General features: G+C 39.0%; 1 protein-coding gene across 1 annotated transcript; it reads left to right on the forward strand.

Moving 5' to 3' along the window:
- Window positions 1-7,396: 7,396 nt before the first annotated feature.
- On the forward strand, window positions 7,397-17,401 carry LOC139402028 (phospholipid phosphatase 3-like). Its single transcript, XM_071146079.1, has 8 exons — window positions 7,397-7,913; window positions 12,319-12,476; window positions 13,674-13,763; window positions 14,000-14,196; window positions 14,282-14,339; window positions 15,763-15,853; window positions 17,051-17,136; window positions 17,243-17,401. The coding sequence occupies exons 1-8, from the start codon at window positions 7,709-7,711 to the stop codon at window positions 17,399-17,401; spliced, it is 1,044 nt and encodes a 347-aa protein (XP_071002180.1). The 5' UTR covers window positions 7,397-7,708.
- Window positions 17,402-18,214: the final 813 nt, after the last annotated feature.

Here is an 18,214-nt window from a genome sequence, read left to right on the forward strand (position 1 = left end):
GGCTACCTGTCTCTAACCACTAGACTACCTGTCTCTAACCACTAGGCTAACTGTCTCTAACCACTAGGCTACCTGTCTCTAACCACTAGGCTACCTGTCTCTAACCACTAGGCTACTGTCTCTAACCACTAGGCTACCTGTCTCTAACCACTAGGCTACCTGTCTCTAACCACTAGGCTGCCTGTCTCTAACCACTAGGCTACCTGTCTCTAACCACTAGGCTACCTGTCTCTAACCACTAGGCTACCTGTCTCTAACCACTAGGCTACCTGTCTCTAACCACTAGGCTACCTGTCTCTAACCACTAGGCTAACTGCCGCCCCTCATAAACACCTTTATTTATCCATCTCAGAACCATTCTGATGAAGCATCTTGTTTTTAATAGTTGTGTAAATAAAGAATTGCATTTTTTATTGATTTAATTGGAAGATTCTGCTGCTAACCTTTAAGGCCTTTGTTTAAAACACAACTAAAGACCTCCCTATTCAAGCTAGATTTTAATATTTGATCGTCTAATCTGCTGAAAATCTATATTTAGTATTAGTAGGTAATGGTTTGATGCATTGTCATCATTTTTTCTATTTTTTGATGTTTTGTGGCTGAATTTAGTTTATGTTCTCATTCAGAGCAGGTGAAATGCCTTTTCAAATTAAACATGGGTATTATTATGATTAATAATTAGTTCATTCAGTTAAGCTAGTGAGAACACATTCTCTTTTTGCCAAAATTACGTGACCATGAGAGAACAAAGAACATGGCAGAAAGGCAACAAAAAATGACATTACAGACAAAAAACAATATTTTCAATTGGAAAAAGAATTGACCGCGCCCCCTGGTGGACAAACTCAAGTATTTAATTCCCATTTCAGCCAGTTAGCAGACGCTCTCGGAGAGCGACTGAGACGAGCAATTAGGGAAAAGTGACTTGCTCACTTAGACTTAGACAGCTCGGGGATTCGAACCAGTGACCTTTATGTTACTGGAGCAAACACCCTAAACCCCTAGTCAACCTGCTGAAACAACCCCCATTCATAAGCCTATAACCTCTCTGTATAATACTATATCATGACTAGCAGGTCTATAACCTCTCTGTATAATATCATAACTAGTAGGTCTATAACCTCTCTGTATAATATCATGACTAGTAGGTCTATAACACTCTAAACTCCTAGTCAACCTGCTGAAACAACCCCTATTCATAAGCCTATAACCTCTCTGTATAATACTATATCATGACTAGCAGGTCTATAACCTCTCTGTATAATATCATGACTAGTATAACTATAACCTCTCTATATAATATCATGACTAGGAGGTCTATAACCTCTCTGTATAATATCATGACTAGGAGGTCTATAACCTCTCTGTATAATATCATGACTAGTATGTCTATAACCTCTCTATATAATATAATGACTAGTATAACTATAACCTCTCTGTATAATATCATGACTAGTAGAACTATAACCTCTCTATATAATATCATGACTAGTATAACTATAACCTCTCTGTATAATATCATGACTAGTATAACTATAACCTCTCTATATAATATCATGACTAGTAGAACCATAACCTCTCTGTATAATACTATATCATGACTAGTAGGTCTATAAACTCTCTGTCTAATACTGTATCATGACTAGGTCTATAAACTCTCTGTATAATACTGTATCATGACTAGCAGGTCTATAAACTCTCTGTATACTATCATGACTACTAGGACTATAACCTCTCTGTACAATATCATGACTAGTAGGTCTATAACCTCTCTATATAATATCATGACTAGCAGGTCTATAACCTCTCTGTATAATATCATGACTAGTAGAACTATAACCTCTCTATATAATATCATGACTAGTAGGTCTATAACCTCTCTGTATAATATCATGACTAGTAGGTCTATAAACTCTCTGTATAATATCATGACTAGTAGAACTATAATCTCTCTATATAATATCATGACTAGCAGGTCTATAACCTCTCTGTATAATATCATGACTACTAGGACTATAACCTCTCTATATAATATCATGACTAGAAGGTCTATAACCTCTCTGTATAATATCATGACTAGTAGAACTATAACCTCTCTGTATAATACTGTATCATGACTAGAAGGTCTATAACCTCTCTGTATAATATCATGACTAGTAGAACTATAACCTCTCTGTATAATACTGTATCATGACTAGAAGGTCTATAACCTCTCTGTATAATATCATGACTAGTAGAACTATAACCTCTCTGTATAATATCATGACTAGTAGAACTATAACCTCTCTGTATAATATCATGACTAGTAGAACTATAACCTTTCTGTTTAATACTGTATCATGACGAGTAGAACTATAACCTCTCTGTATAATATCATGACTAGCAGGTCTATAACCTCTCTATATAATATCATGACTAGCAGGTCTATAACGTCTCTGTATAATATCATAACTAGTAGGTCTATAACCTCTCTATATAATATCATAACTAGTAGGTCTATAACACTCTAAACCCCTAGTCAACCTGCTGAAACAACCCCTATTCATAAGCCTATAACCTCTCTATATAATATCATGACTAGGAGGTCTATAACCTCTCTGTATAATACTGTATCATGACTAGAAGGTCTATAACCTCTCTATATAATATCATGACTAGTAGAACTATAACCTCTCTGTATAATATCATGACTAGTAGAACTATAACCTCTCTATATAATATCATGACTAGGAGGTCTATAACCTCTCTGTATAATATCATGACTAGGAGGTCTATAACCTCTCTGTATAATATAATGACTAGTATGACTATAACCTCTCTATATAATATCATGACTAGTAGGTCTATAACCTCTCTGTATAATATCATGACTAGTAGAACTATAACCTCTCTGTTTAATACTGTATCATGACTAGGAGGTCTATAACCTCTCTATATAATATCATAACTAGTAGGTATATAACACTCTAAACTCCTAGTCAACCTGCTGAAACAACCCCTATTCATAAGCCTATAACCTCTCTGTATAATACTATATCATGACTAGCAGGTCTATAACCTCTCTGTATAATATCATGACTAGTATAACTATAACCTCTCTATATAATATCATGACTAGGAGGTCTATAACCTCTCTGTATAATATCATGACTAGGAGGTCTATAACCTCTCTGTATAATATCATGACTAGTATGTCTATAACCTCTCTATATAATATAATGACTAGTATAACTATAACCTCTCTGTATAATATCATGACTAGTAGAACTATAACCTCTCTATATAATATCATGACTAGTATAACTATAACCTCTCTGTATAATATCATGACTAGTATAACTATAACCTCTCTATATAATATCATGACTAGTAGAACTATAACCTCTCTGTATAATACTATATCATGACTAGTAGGTCTATAAACTCTCTGTCTAATACTGTATCATGACTAGAAGGTCTATAAACTCTCTGTCTATTACTGTATCATGACTAGGAGGTCTATAAACTCTCTGTCTAATACTGTATCATGACTAGGTCTATAACTCTCTGTATAATACTGTATCATGACTAGCAGGTCTATAAACTCTCTGTATACTATCATGACTACTAGGACTATAACCTCTCTGTACAATATCATGACTAGTAGGTCTATAACCTCTCTATATAATATCATGACTAGCAGGTCTATAACCTCTCTGTATAATATCATGACTAGTAGAACTATAACCTCTCTATATAATATCATGACTAGTAGGTCTATAAACTCTCTGTATAATATCATGACTAGTAGAACTATAATCTCTCTATATAATATCATGACTAGCAGGTCTATAACCTCTCTGTATAATATCATGACTACTAGGACTATAACCTCTCTATATAATATCATGACTAGAAGGTCTATAACCTCTCTGTATAATATCATGACTAGTAGAACTATAACCTCTCTGTATAATACTGTATCATGACTAGAAGGTCTATAACCTCTCTGTATAATATCATGACTAGTAGAACTATAACCTCTCTGTATAATACTGTATCATGACTAGAAGGTCTATAACCTCTCTATATAATATCATGACTAGAAGGTCTATAACCTCTCTGTATAATATCATGACTAGTAGAACTATAACCTCTCTGTATAATATCATGACTAGTAGAACTATAACCTTTCTGTTTAATACTGTATCATGACTAGCAGGTCTATAACCTCTCTATATAATATCATGACTAGCAGGTCTATAACATCTCTGTATAATATCATGACTAGTAGGTCTATAACCTCTCTGTATAATATCATGACTAGCAGGTCTATAACCTCTCTATATAATATCATGACTAGTAGGTCTATAACCTCTCTGTATAATATCATAACTAGTAGGTCTATAACCTCTCTGTATAATATCATAACTAGTAGGTCTATAACCTCTCTGTATAATATCATGACTAGTAGGTCTATAACACTCTAAACTCCTAGTCAACCTGCTGAAACAACCCCTATTCATAAGCCTATAACCTCTCTATATAATATCATGACTAGGAGGTCTATAACCTCTCTGTATAATACTGTATCATGACTAGAAGGTCTATAACCTCTCTATATAATATCATGACTAGTAGAACTATAACCTCTCTGTATAATATCATGACTAGTAGAACTATAACCTCTCTATATAATATCATGACTAGGAGGTCTATAACCTCTCTGTATAATATCATGACTAGGAGGTCTATAACCTCTCTGTATAATATAATGACTAGTATGACTATAACCTCTCTATATAATATCATGACTAGGAGGTCTATAACCTCTCTGTATAATATAATGACTAGTAGAACTATAACCTCTCTGTTTAATACTGTATCATGACTAGTAGGTCTATAACCTCTCTGTATAATATCATGACTAGTAGAACTATAACCTCTCTGTTTAATACTGTATCATGACTAGGAGGTCTATAACCTCTCTATATAATATCATGACTAGTAGGTCTATAACCTCTCTGTATAATATCATGACTAGTATGTCTATAACCTCTCTGTATAATATCATGACTAGGAGGTCTATAACCTCTCTGTATAATATCATGACTAGGAGGTCTATAACCTCTCTATATAATATCATGACTAGTAGGTCTATAACCTCTCTGTATAATATAATGACTAGTATAACTATAACCTCTCTGTATAATATCATGACTAGTATAACTATAACCTCTCTGTATAATACTGTATCATGACTAGTAGGCCTATAACCTCTCTATATAATATCATGACTAGTAGGTCTATAACCTCTCTGTATAATATCATGACTAGTATAACTATAACCTCTCTGTATAATACTATATCATGACTAGTAGGTCTATAACCTCTCTGTATAATATCATGACTAATATAACTATAACCTCTCTGTATAATATCATGACTAGGAGGTCTATAACCTCTCTATATAATATCATGACTAATATAACTATAACCTCTCTTTATAATACTATATCATGACTAGTAGGTCTATAACCTCTCTATATAATATCATGACTAATATAACTATAACCTCTCTTTATAATACTATATCATGACTAGTAGGTCTATAACCTCTCTGTATAATATCATAACTAGTAGAACTATAACCTCTCTGTATAATATCATGACTAGTAGGACTATAACCTCTCTATATAATATCATGACTAGTAGGTCTATAACCTCTCTGTATAATATCATGACTAGGAGGTCTATAACCTCTCTGTATAATATCATGACTAGTATGTCTATAACCTGTCTGTATAATATTGTATCTATCGTGCTATGAGGTTTGAGCTTTTATGGCGCTGGAGGTGAAGTCCACCACTGGTTCAAGCCCCACTCTGGCTGTTACACCCCTCTTACGTTACTCTAAAGGCCCAAGAGGTCAAGGTGGGACAGGAATATGGAGATAAATTATTAACTGTGTAGTGTCCACTTGATGGCAGTACATACACTTGTTATAATGACTCTTGTCTTGTTGATCCTTTGTGGCTCTATTGTCTTGTTGATCCTTTGTGGCTCTATTGTCTTGTTGATCCTTTGTGGCTCTATTGTCTTGTTGATCCTTTGTGGCTCTATTGTCTTGTTGATCCTTTGTGGCTAACACAATTTTAGGTTGTGTGTATAGTTGTGAATTGTTAGATATTACTGCACTGTTGAAGCTAGAAACACAAGAATTTAGCTTTTTCCTTCATCTTGTTCATCTGTTACCATGCACCTGCAAATAAGATTGCTCCGATGTTCGAGTTCCTTTTGAGTTTTGAGCTACACACGCAATAACATCTGCTGAACATGTGTATGTGACAAATACAATTTGATTTGATTTTCTCTGTCATTGTTGTGTTTCAGACATCAAATCAAGTCAAATGTATTTATATAGCCCTTCGTACATCAGCGGATATCTCAAAGTGCTGTACAGAAACCCAGCCTAAAACCCCAAACAGCAAGCAATGCAGGTGTAGAAACACGGTGGCTAGGAAAAACTCCCTAGAAAGGCCAAAACCTAGGAAGAAACCTAGAGAGGAACCAGACTATGTGGGGTGGCCAGTCCTCTTCTGGCTGTACCAGGTGGAGACTATAACAGAACATGGCCAAGATGTTCAAATGTTCATAAATGACCAGCATGGTCAAATAATAATAATCACAGTAGTTGTCGAGGGTGCAACAGGTCAGCACCTCAGGAGTAAATGTCAGTTGGCTTTTCATAGCCGATCATTAAGAGTATCTCTACCACATCCTGTCTGGGGGAGCTCTGATGTCATCTCCTCTCACCTATCCACCACATGACACATACACCTGAGTGTACAGGAGCCACTGGCAGGCGTTGCTGACACAGCATTAATCAAACAGTGAGATTTACAACCAAAATCATTATGCTCTCTCTCTTTCACACACAGACACATAAAAACGTGTACTGGCCCGCTCTCCACGGTGAGAACAAGTGCTCATACCTCTGACGGATCCGTTTGTTTGGTGAGAGAACAAGTTTCTCACCAGAGGACTGAGAGAGAGAGAGAGAGAGAGAGGGAGGGAGAAAGAGAGAGCGAGAGAGAATAGCCTATGGGGTGGGAATGAGTGAACCAAAACAAGTTTCTCAAAAACGCGCTGTTTTTTCTTGATTTTTTCTTGATAAGAGGACGGAGAGAGAGAGCGAGAGAGAGAATAGCATATGGGGTGGGAATGAGGGAACCAAAACATACTGTATGTTCATTATTAGGACTGTAAAGTTGAGAGATAAAGAAAGATAGAAGACAAATGAGACGGTCTACCGCCGCAACGCCCATCCCCGTAATGTCTCATCCCTGAACGTTTCACAACTACCGGTTGACTGCGGCTGTAATTGTGACGGATCGACGCACTGAGCATGTCAGGGCGAGTTTTATAGAAATGCGTTTGGAAATAAAATCAGTAACAAAAACGTCTTTCAAAATCATTTGGGGATGTTCGACTCACGAGGCTTGAAGGAATTTGATTTTCCACTTTGACAACTCTAAACTGTTTGGATGAATTATATTTTTCAAGACTTCCAAGTTCGCCACAGGTCTCTATCACAGCCCAACTTGTTGCTATCGAAATTATATCTAGCTGAAATACAGTGGTAGGTCTATGTCACTCATCTTTCTTAGTTTGAACAACGGTCAATATTGAATTAAACGTTTAACCACTAACTGGATAAATCAAGAAGATGTTGGAGAAATATTCCCGGCACAGCCCTGGAGTTGCGCCCGTGCCGAACACGGACCTGCAACTCAAACTACCGGAGAGCAACGTGGGTACCAGAGGCCAAGAGAAAGATAACGGGTCTGGGCAGAAACTGGTGGAGATAACGGGACCGGCTCTGTCCAAACGGAAACTACTGGTCGGTCTGGACCTGCTCTGTCTGGTTCTGGGTAAATACAATTTAGGCTATTATCTTTTTATCAGATCAACTTTTTATGATTCATAATTTTATCGTATCCACTTTTTATTTTTGATCTTTTACCATTTTATCGTATAATGTTTGTTTTTTTTACAACAAAAAATAATATTTTTTTCAAGCCTACCTGGACCTGGGTTACCCGCTTCTGCTTTATTAAAAACGATCTTCGAGGTATTTTCATAAAAATAACTTACATTTTCAACAAACATTTTTTAAATATTTTTTTATAAAGTTAATAAACTTCAAATCTTCGAGTAGGTCTATAAAACATTTTCGTCATTCATTGTATTGTTTATTGTTAGGATATATCACAAATAATGGTGTATTTATTGCTAGGATATATCACAAATAATGGTGTATTTATTGCTAGGATATATCACAAATAATGGTGTATTCATTGCTAGGATTTATCACAAATAATGGTGTATTCATTGCTAGGATATATCACAAATAATCGTGTATTCATTGCTAGGATATATCACAAATAATCGTGTATTCATTGCTTCGTGGCGACACTGAATCCCCTCTTGTCATTTTACTCTTTATTTTGTATCAAACTTTATTTACTAGAATTACTATTTTATAACAAACTTTATTCACTAGAATTATTATTTTATAACGCGCGTTGAAGTCTTTCTGTTATACACGGCATGGTCAAAAGTATGTGGACACCCCTTCAAATGAGTGGATTCGGCTATTTCAGCCACACCCATTACTGACAGGTGTCTAAAATTGAGCACACAGCCGTGCAATCTCCATAGACAAAAACTGGCAGTAGAATGGCCTTACTGAAGAGCTCAGTGACTTTCAACCTGGCACCACATTTCCAACAGTTCAGTTCGTCAAATGTCTCCACTGCTAGAGCTGCCCCGGTCAACTGTAAGTGCTGTTACTGGGAAGTGGAAACGTCTAGGAGCATCAACGGCTCAGCCGCCAGGTGGAAAGGTGACGTAGGCTAGGCTAACTTTCATGAACTATTCAAATGTTGATATTTTAATCTTTTGCGATTTATTTGAAATGTATTTGACTATGAGATAGTAGCCCATAGTTTCGTTGTTGTTTCGCATCTAGGCTATTTATGATACACAGTGAAGGTGCGGGTGCGTGAGGACATTGAATCAATAATTAGCACTAGCGCGAATCAACAGGTTGGTCAACATTATCATAAACAATTTCTTCAACAAAAACGAAATAATTAGGGAAAAATAAATTGAAGCTCTAAATAATTCTCACTCTCAGTGTTCTCCTCGCTGCACGCAAAGCTCTCGATGCCAGTTGGCTCGAGCAGGCCAAGGGAACTCTACAGTTTCCATGACAACCAGGGTTCAGGGAAGAGCGAGGCCTGGGGAATTGTGTGTAGTACAAATACATAAATAAACAATCTCTCTCTCTCTCTCTGTGTGTGTGTGTGTGTGTGTGTGTGTGTGCACTCCCTTTATGCATCTGACCACTTTCTCAAACTGTGGTTATGTAAGAGCAGCTAATTCACTTAGCTTATGTCCCAAATGACCCCACATTCCCTATATAGTGTACTATTTTAACCAGGGCCAATAGGTCTCTGCACTCTTAGAGAAAAAGTTCCAAAAGGTTCTTCGGCTGTCCCCAAAGGAGATCCCTTTTTGGTTCCATGTAAGAACCCTCTGTAGAAAGGGTTCTTACATGCAACACAAAATGGTTCTACCTGGAACCAAAGGAGTTCTACCTGCAACCAAAAAGAGTTCTTCAAAGAATTCTGGTATATGGGGACAGCCGAAGAACCCTTTTAGGTTCTAGATAGCATTTTTTTTCCAATACAAGTGTGGGCCAAAGTATATTATAGTGCACTACTTTGGCCCACACTGGTTATAATAAAGGGTGAATAGGATGTCATTTTGGACACCTTTCTCTCTGAACCCTCCTACTTGTCTAGAGGAGAAGGATTGCTGATCAGGGATCATGTCCCCACCTGTCCCCTGTATTCGTATTCACTGTGATCTACAAGGCTGCTACAGATGTGATGCAGGGACGGACTGGGACCAGAATCCGGCCTGGGCATTTCTAACACACTGGCCAATTTCTTTCCAAGAGGCCACCCCGATTATTAGCCAAAATAAAGATAATTTTGTGCAATAACACCAATTCAGACCGGCCCACTGGGCTACAGATGGACCAATTCAGACCGGCCCACTGGGCTACAGATGGACCATTTCAGACCGGCCCACTGGGCTACAGATGGACCAATTCAGACCGGCCCACTGGGCTACAGATGGACCAATTCAGACCGGCCCACTGGGCTACAGATGGACCATTTCAGACCGGCCCACTGGGCTACAGATGGACCAATTCAGACCGGCCCACTGGGCTACAGATGGACCAATTTGGCCAAGCTGCCCTATGACCAGTCCACCCTATATGTGATGTGTATGTGAGGACCAGTACCCTGGACAAAGCAATGGGGAGACTCTTGTTGTCTAGAGGAGTTAGAGTGCTGATCAGGGATCAGGTCCCTTCCTGTCCATGTATTCGTATTCATTGGGATCTAGATGGCAGAACTGATCCTAGATCAACCCTCCTACTCTGAGATACTTGATACAGTCCAATCAAGCTGCTGATAGGAAGAGCACAAGACAGATACTATCAATGTTGTGTATAATGGTTCTAGAGAGAGGAGAGGAAGAGAGACAGAGAGAGACAGAGAGAGGAGAGGAAGAGAGAGAAAGAGAGAGACAGAGAAAGGAGAGGAAGAGAGAGAAAGAGAGAGACAGAGGAGAGGAAGAGAGACAGAGAGAGACAGAGAGAGGAGAGGAAGAGAGAGAAAGAGAGACAGAGAGAAAAGGAAGGGAGGGATGGAAAGAGAGAATGAATAAGATAGAGAGAGAGAGAAAAGGAAGGGAGGGATGGAAAGAGAGAATGAATAAGATAGAGCGAGAGAGAGAAAAGGAAGGGAGGGATGGAAAGAGAGAATGAATAAGATAGAGAGAGAGAGAGAAAAGGAAGGGAGGGATGGAAAGAGAGAATGAATAAGATAGAGAGAGAGAGAGAAAAGGAAGGGAGGGATGGAAAGAGAGAATGAATAAGATAGAGCGAGAGAGAAAAGGAAGGGAGGGATGGAAAGAGAGAATGAATAAGATAGAGCGAGAGAGAAAAGAGAGTATGTGCGTTTGTGTGTCTGTGTAGGAGACAGACAGTGCTAGCTCAGACCCACAGTCTCTCTTTGTTTGGTTGTAATGTTAGAGAATTGAACTGGTCTCATAAACAACCATCCTCTCCTCTCCTCTCCTCTCCTCTCCTCTCCCCTTCCCCTCCTCTCCTCTCTCTCCTCTCTCCTCTCCTCTCTCTCTTTCTCTCACACCATACCCACCTCTCCTCCCTGTCCTCTCTCCCCATTCCCTCCTCTCCTTTTCTCCTCTCTCATATACTCTCGTATACTGGTCTCAGATCAGATCTCATGGGATCCATAAGATGTTATAATTGGAATTGGAATGTCATAGACTGGTCTCAGATCAGATCTAATGGGATCCATAACATGTTCTAATAGAGTTGTTGTCCCAGTGGTGTTGTGACCTCACATTCCAGCAGTGAGTCTAACCCTTTAGTTTCTCTGGAGAAAAACCCTGGGTTCCCACTCTCTCTCTCCCTTTCAGTCTCTCTCTCTCTCTTCCTCCAACTCCCCCTCCCCAACTGCTCCCCCTCATATGAGCTGCTACAACAGAGAGGAGATATGAAACATAGATGAAATCTGTTGATGTAATTCATATGGTCAGTGTTTTAGAAGGCTACAACAGAGGAGGAGATATGAAACATAGATGAAATCTGTTGATGTGATTCATATGGTCAGTGTTTTAGAAGGCTGTTGTATGTCAATGTGATGTTCAATCCAAACACCCAATGTGATGATGTTGTATGAATGTAGGTGAATGTTATGGTTTACAGTGAGCTTTTCAAGTATGTTTCCATACTGTGTAATTTAGCTTACGATGCAAAACCACATTTCTGTCAAGTAGACAAGTATGGTCTGAACTCAACTCTCTCTCTCCACCTCCACGTCTCTCTCTCTCTCTCTCTCTCTTTCTCTCTCTCTCCAACTCCACTTCTCTCTCTCTCTCTCCACCTCATCTTCTCTCTCTCTCTCTCTCTCTCCAACTCCACTTCTGTCTTTCTCTCTCCCTCTCTCTCTCTCTCTCTGTCTTTCTCTCTCTCTCTCTCTTTTGGCTCAGTTCAGTTCTATTAACTTTATTGGCATAATGAATCTGTCTCACATTGCCAAAGCTGGAACATGTTGAAACAATAAAACCCTCCCTCCCTCCCACCCCCTCTCCCCCCTCTCCCTCCGCCCCCCCCCCCCCCCCTCCCCCCTCCATCCCTCCCTCTCTCCCTCCCTCCCTCCCTCCCTCCAGCCTCCATCCCGTTCTTGGTGTGTGAGCTGAAGGCGGTGAGTCCATATAGCAGAGGGTTTTTCTGTGGGGATCCCAGCATCATGTATCCATACCTACACAGAGAGGCTATACCAGATCAGCTGCTCATTACTGGTGGGATCATCATCACCGGACTCACTGTGAGTATCACACACTCTTCATCACCATCACCATCATCACATGATTGTTAAACAATAGTAGTTGTAGTAACCTATTCTCAGAACCCATAATAGTAATAATAATAATCAAATCAGAATCAAAACACATTTGATTGGTCACATACACATGGTTAGCAGTGCAGTAATATCTAACAAGTAATCTAACAGTACACACAATTTACCACTAATACTACTACTACTACTACTAATAATACTACTACTACTACTACTAATAATACTACTACTAATAATAATACCACCGCTAATAATACTACTACTACTACTACTAATAATAATACCACCGCTAATAATACTACTACTACTACTAATAATAATACTACTACTAATACTACTACTACTACTAATACTACTACCAATAATAATACCACCGCTAATAATACTACCACAAATAATCATACCACTACTAATAATACTACTAATAATACTAATAATACTGCTACTACTAATAGTAATACTACTACTACTACTACTACTAATACTACTACTGCTAATAGTACTACCAATAATAATACCACCGCTAATAATACTACCACAAATAATAATACCACTACTAATAATACTAATACTACTACTACCACTACTACTAATACTAATAATACTACTACTACTAATAGTAATACTACTAATAATACTACTACTACTACTACTACTAATACTACTACTACTAATAGTACTACCAATAATAATACCACTACTAATAATACTAATAATACTACTACTACTAATAGTAATACTACTAATAATACGACCACCAATAGTAATACTGCTAATAGTAATACCACCAACAGTAATAATACTAATAATAATACTACTACGAATAATACTACTAGTAATACCACTAATAATACTACTGCTAATAATACTACTACGAATAGTACTACTAATAATACTACCCCTAATAATACTACCACTAACAATACTACTAGTACTAATATTACAACAAACAATACTAATATGAATAATACTACTGATAATAATAATACTTCTACTAATAATACTACTGCTAATAATAATATGAATACTACTAATAATAATACTACTACTACTAATAATAAGAATACTACTAATAATAGTTCAGTTCTCCTCGTGTGTTTGTCACCAGACTAATTATCAAACAGTCACTATTACTCACCTCCCTCCCTCCCTCCCTCCCTCCAGATAGCTTTAGGGGAGTGTTACCGGGTGCATTACCGAGGGGTCAGCTCTAAAGCCTTCGTCAGGAACCTCTACGTCTCATGCCTGTATAAGGTACGGAAATCTCCCTTCTGCATTCATCAAGTTTTAATAACAGAAGACAAACTGTCATAAACATTATCAACAAGTCTTACACACAATTTTATTGTTATTTGTTGCACAAATAAGAAGTTGGGTTCCTTCCTGTTTGGCTATATATTTATTTCTGTATTTTATTTCTGTAAGGAGTTAGGTTCCTTCCTGTTCGGCTATATATTTATTTCTGTGTTTCTGTATTTTATTTCTGTAAGGAGTTAGGTTCCTTCCTGTTCGGGTGCTGCGTCGGCCAATCCCTGACTAACATGGCCAAGCTGAGCGTGGGGCGGCTGCGACCTCACTTCTTGTCTGTGTGCGGCGTCTCGTATGCCTCGCTCAACTGCACCCCCGGAACCTACGTCTCCACGGTAACCTGCCGACAGACAGACCACCGATTGGAAGAGGAGGCCAGGTGTGTGTGTGTGTTTGTTGGGGGGGGGGGGGGGGGGCAGGTGTGTGTGTGTATAGTCAGCATTTGTTTTTTATTTTATTTTCAGGAAATCCTTCTTCTCTGGTCATGCTTCGTTTGCAATGTACACCATGCTGTATCTAGCAGTAAGTATCTCACACACACACACACACACACACACACACACACACACACACACACACACACACACAAACACACACACACTGTGAACCATCCTCCCAGAGGGTCTGAAAGCAGAGAGTGATTGAAAAGAAGGGAGCTGAAAGGGAGAGAAAGAAAAGAGGGCAGGAGAAAAAGAGGGATTGAAAGAGAGAAGAAGTAGGGCAGACAGAGATGTCTTTGTTCCCCTCGGGCAGGGGAGAGGTCTGACCTCTCTGTCTCTCTATACTACACTCCTCTATTGTGTGAGGGCAGGGCCGTAGAGAGAGAGTAGAGTCAGAACTGTGCTGCATCTTTGAAGATAAATACAGTATAATACAGCATGATGCAGTATAATATAGTATAATACAGTATAATTCAGTATAATTCAGTATAATACAGTATAATTCAGTATAATTCAGTATAATTCAGTATAATACAGTATAATTCAGTATAATACAGTATAATACAGTATAATTCAGTATAATACAGTATAATATAGTATAATACAGTATAATACAGTATAATTCAGTATAATACAGTATAATATAGTATAATACTGTATAATTCAGTATAATACAGTATAATATAGTATAATACAGTATAATTCAGTATAATACAGTATAATATAGTATAATACAGTATAATATAGTATAATACTGTATAATATAGTATAATACAGTATAATTCAGTATAATACAGTATAATATAGTATAATACTGTATAATTCAGTATAATACAGTATAATATAGTATAATACTGTATAATATAGTATAATACTGTATAATTCAGTATAATACAGTATAATATAGTATAATACTGTATAATATAGTATAATACTGTATAATATAGTATAATACTGTATAATTCAGTATAATACAGCATGATGCGGTATAATATAGTATAATACTGTATAATTCAGTATAATACAGTATAATATAGTATAATACTGTATAATTCAGTATAATACAGTATAATATAGTATAATACTGTATAATTCAGTATAATACAGTATAATATAGTATAATACTGTATAATATAGTATAATACTGTATAATATAGTATAATACTGTATAATACTGTATAATTCAGTATAATTCAGTATAATACAGCATAATTCAGTATAATACAGCATGATGCGGTATAATATAGTATAATACTGTATAATTCAGTATAATATAGTATAATTTAGTATAACACTATGTACAAATAGTACATGTGTAGTAATCAACATTTCCTCTCTCTCTCTCTCTCTCTCTCTCTCTCTCTCTCTCTCTCTCTCTCTCTCTCTCTCTCTCTCTCTCTCTCTCTCTCTCTCTCTCTCCTTGCCTGCCTGCCTGCCTGCCTGCCTGCCTGCCTCCCCCCTCCCTCCCTCCCTCCCTCCCTCCCTCCCTCCCTCTCTCTCTTCAGTTCTACCTCCAAGCCAGGTGGTGTTGGCGAGGGGCCAGGTTACTCAGACCCCTCATACAGTTCTTCCTGGTTCTGCTAGCTGTGTATACAGGTACTTACAGGTCTATTGATAATGATCAGTGACGGGTGAATCGACTGAAAATATAGTGTTCCCATCTACTAATGATTTCCTTGTCGTGGGACGACTCCCCAACTGATAATGACGTAGGGCCGCTTTCCCAGACACTGATTACGGCCAGGATTTAATCCCAGAGGCGTGGTCGACAAGCACACTGCACTGTCAACAATGTGCCTTTTCAAAGGCACACCTTCCTGACGTTCGCGGAGATGGTGTTCACGTTAAATGCTGCACACGTCAGTTCCAGCTTAAATGTCCTGTCAACGTCGGTTGGTTTACGGACACCAGAGATGTGACTGAATCTCAAGCTAAACCTACATTCTGGGCTAAGAAGCATTTTTCAATGGAGAATCGTCAGCGAACATGTTTTGTAATCCAGGACGAGGCGTAAACTGTGACTGGGAATCCAGCCCATACCAGCCCATTAGATAGTCTGACTGGGAATCCAGCCCATACCAGCCCATTAGATAGTCTGACTGGGAATCCAGCCCATACCAGCCCATTAGATAGTCTGACTGGGAATCCAGCCCATACCAGCCCATTAGATAGTCTGACTGGGAATCCAGCCCATACCAGCCCATTAGATAGTCTGACTGGGAATCCAGCCCATACCAGCCCATTAGATAGTCTGACTGACATGGCTGATATGTTATACTGGTCTATGGATGTTCATAGCCTCTCAGAACTCTCCCTGAGTGGTCCGTCCACAATGTGGTTATTCATCTGGTCTATGGATGTTCATAGCCTCTCAGAACTCTCCCTGAGTGGTCCGTCCACAATGTGGTTATTCATCTGGTCTATGGATGTTCATAGCCTCTCAGAACTCTCCCTGAGTGGTCCGTCCACAATGTGGTCATTCATCTGGACTACTGTCTTTTCATGTGTTGTTTAATCTCTACTATGAGTAAAGAAAAAAACTAAACCAAATAATGAAATACATTTTCCTAATACGTTTGCCTGGCTGTCTGGTGTAGTTCTGATAGAATCCTGGTCTGGTCAATTGTTGTCACTTTGTTCAGTTGCTGTCCACTTGATTGGCCCAAATTCTAGGGCGGGGCTTGACAACGGGTCATTTCCTCTGTACTGCTGTAATATGTATTTTTATCATATTGTTGAGTCATAATTCAAAATATTTAACAGGTACGCTTCTAACGTGTAATCTCTTCGCAGGCCTGACTAGAATATCTGACTATCGACATCATCCCTCTGATGTCATCACTGGCTACATACAGGGAGCCTTGACTGCCTACTGGGTGGTGAGTTGATCTGTGTGTGTGTATATGTAGGTGTGTGTGTGTATGTATGTATGTGTGTGTATGTATCTGTGTGTGTATAACCAGTGTGTTTCTCTCTGTCCTCCAGGCCTTCCACGTCTCCTCCATGTTTAAAGACTACAGCTCTACCCTCTCTCCTAGCCTGGACAACCCCCCGTCTCCTAGCTCCTCCATGTTTAAAGACTACAGCTCTACCCTCTTTCCTAGCCTGGACAACCCCCTGTCTCCACATCTCCTCCATGTTTAAAGACTACAGCTCTACCCTCTCTCCTAGCCTGGACAACCCCCTGTCTCCACATCTCCTCCATGTTTAAAGACTACAGCTCTACCCTCTCTCCTAGCCTGGACAACCCCCTGTCTCCACATCTCCTCCATGTTTAAAGACTACAGCTCTACCCTCTCTCCTAGCCTGGACAACCCCCCGTCTCCTAGCTCCTCCATGTTTAAAGACTACAGCTCTACCCTCTCTCCTAGCCTGGACAACCCCCTGTCTCCACATCTCCTCCATGTTTAAAGACTACAGCTCTACCCTCTCTCCTAGCCTGGACAACCCCCCGTCTCCTAGCTCCTCCATGTTTAAAGACTACAGCTCTACCCTCTCTCCTAGCCTGGACAACCCCCTGTCTCCACATCTCCTCCATGTTTAAAGACTACAGCTCTACCCTCTCTCCTAGCCTGGACAACCCCCTGTCTCCACATCTCCTCCATGTTTAAAGACTACAGCTCTACCCTCTCTCCTAGCCTGGACAACCCCCTGTCTCCACATCTCCTCCATGTTTAAAGACTACAGCTCTACCCTCTCTCCTAGCCTGGACAACCCCCCGTCTCCTAGCTCCTCCATGTTTAAAGACTACAGCTCTACCCTCTCTCCTAGCCTGGACAACCCCCTGTCTCCACATCTCCTCCATGTTTAAAGACTACAGCTCTACCCTCTCTCCTAGCCTGGACAACCCCCCGTCTCCTAGCTCCTCCATGTTTAAAGACTACAGCTCTACCCTCTCTCCTAGCCTGGACAACCCCCTGTCTCCACGTCTCCTCCATGTTTAAAGACTACAGCTCT

This window comes from Oncorhynchus clarkii, unplaced genomic scaffold (genome assembly GCF_045791955.1).
Source record: "Oncorhynchus clarkii lewisi isolate Uvic-CL-2024 unplaced genomic scaffold, UVic_Ocla_1.0 unplaced_contig_483_pilon_pilon, whole genome shotgun sequence".
In the NCBI taxonomy this organism is placed as follows: Eukaryota; Metazoa; Chordata; class Actinopteri; order Salmoniformes; family Salmonidae; genus Oncorhynchus; species Oncorhynchus clarkii.

Bases quoted from the DNA above. Each gene is read 5' to 3' on its own strand.
- LOC139402028 (XM_071146079.1), top strand. From the start codon at position 7,709: ATGTTGGAGAAATATTCCCGGCACAGCCCTGGAGTTGCGCCCGTGCCG. The intron at 7,914-12,318 runs GTAAATACAATT...CCCTCCCTCCAG, and splicing joins CCTGCTCTGTCTGGTTCTGG to CCTCCATCCCGTTCTTGGTG. The intron at 17,137-17,242 runs GTGAGTTGATCT...TCTGTCCTCCAG, and splicing joins CCTTGACTGCCTACTGGGTG to GCCTTCCACGTCTCCTCCAT.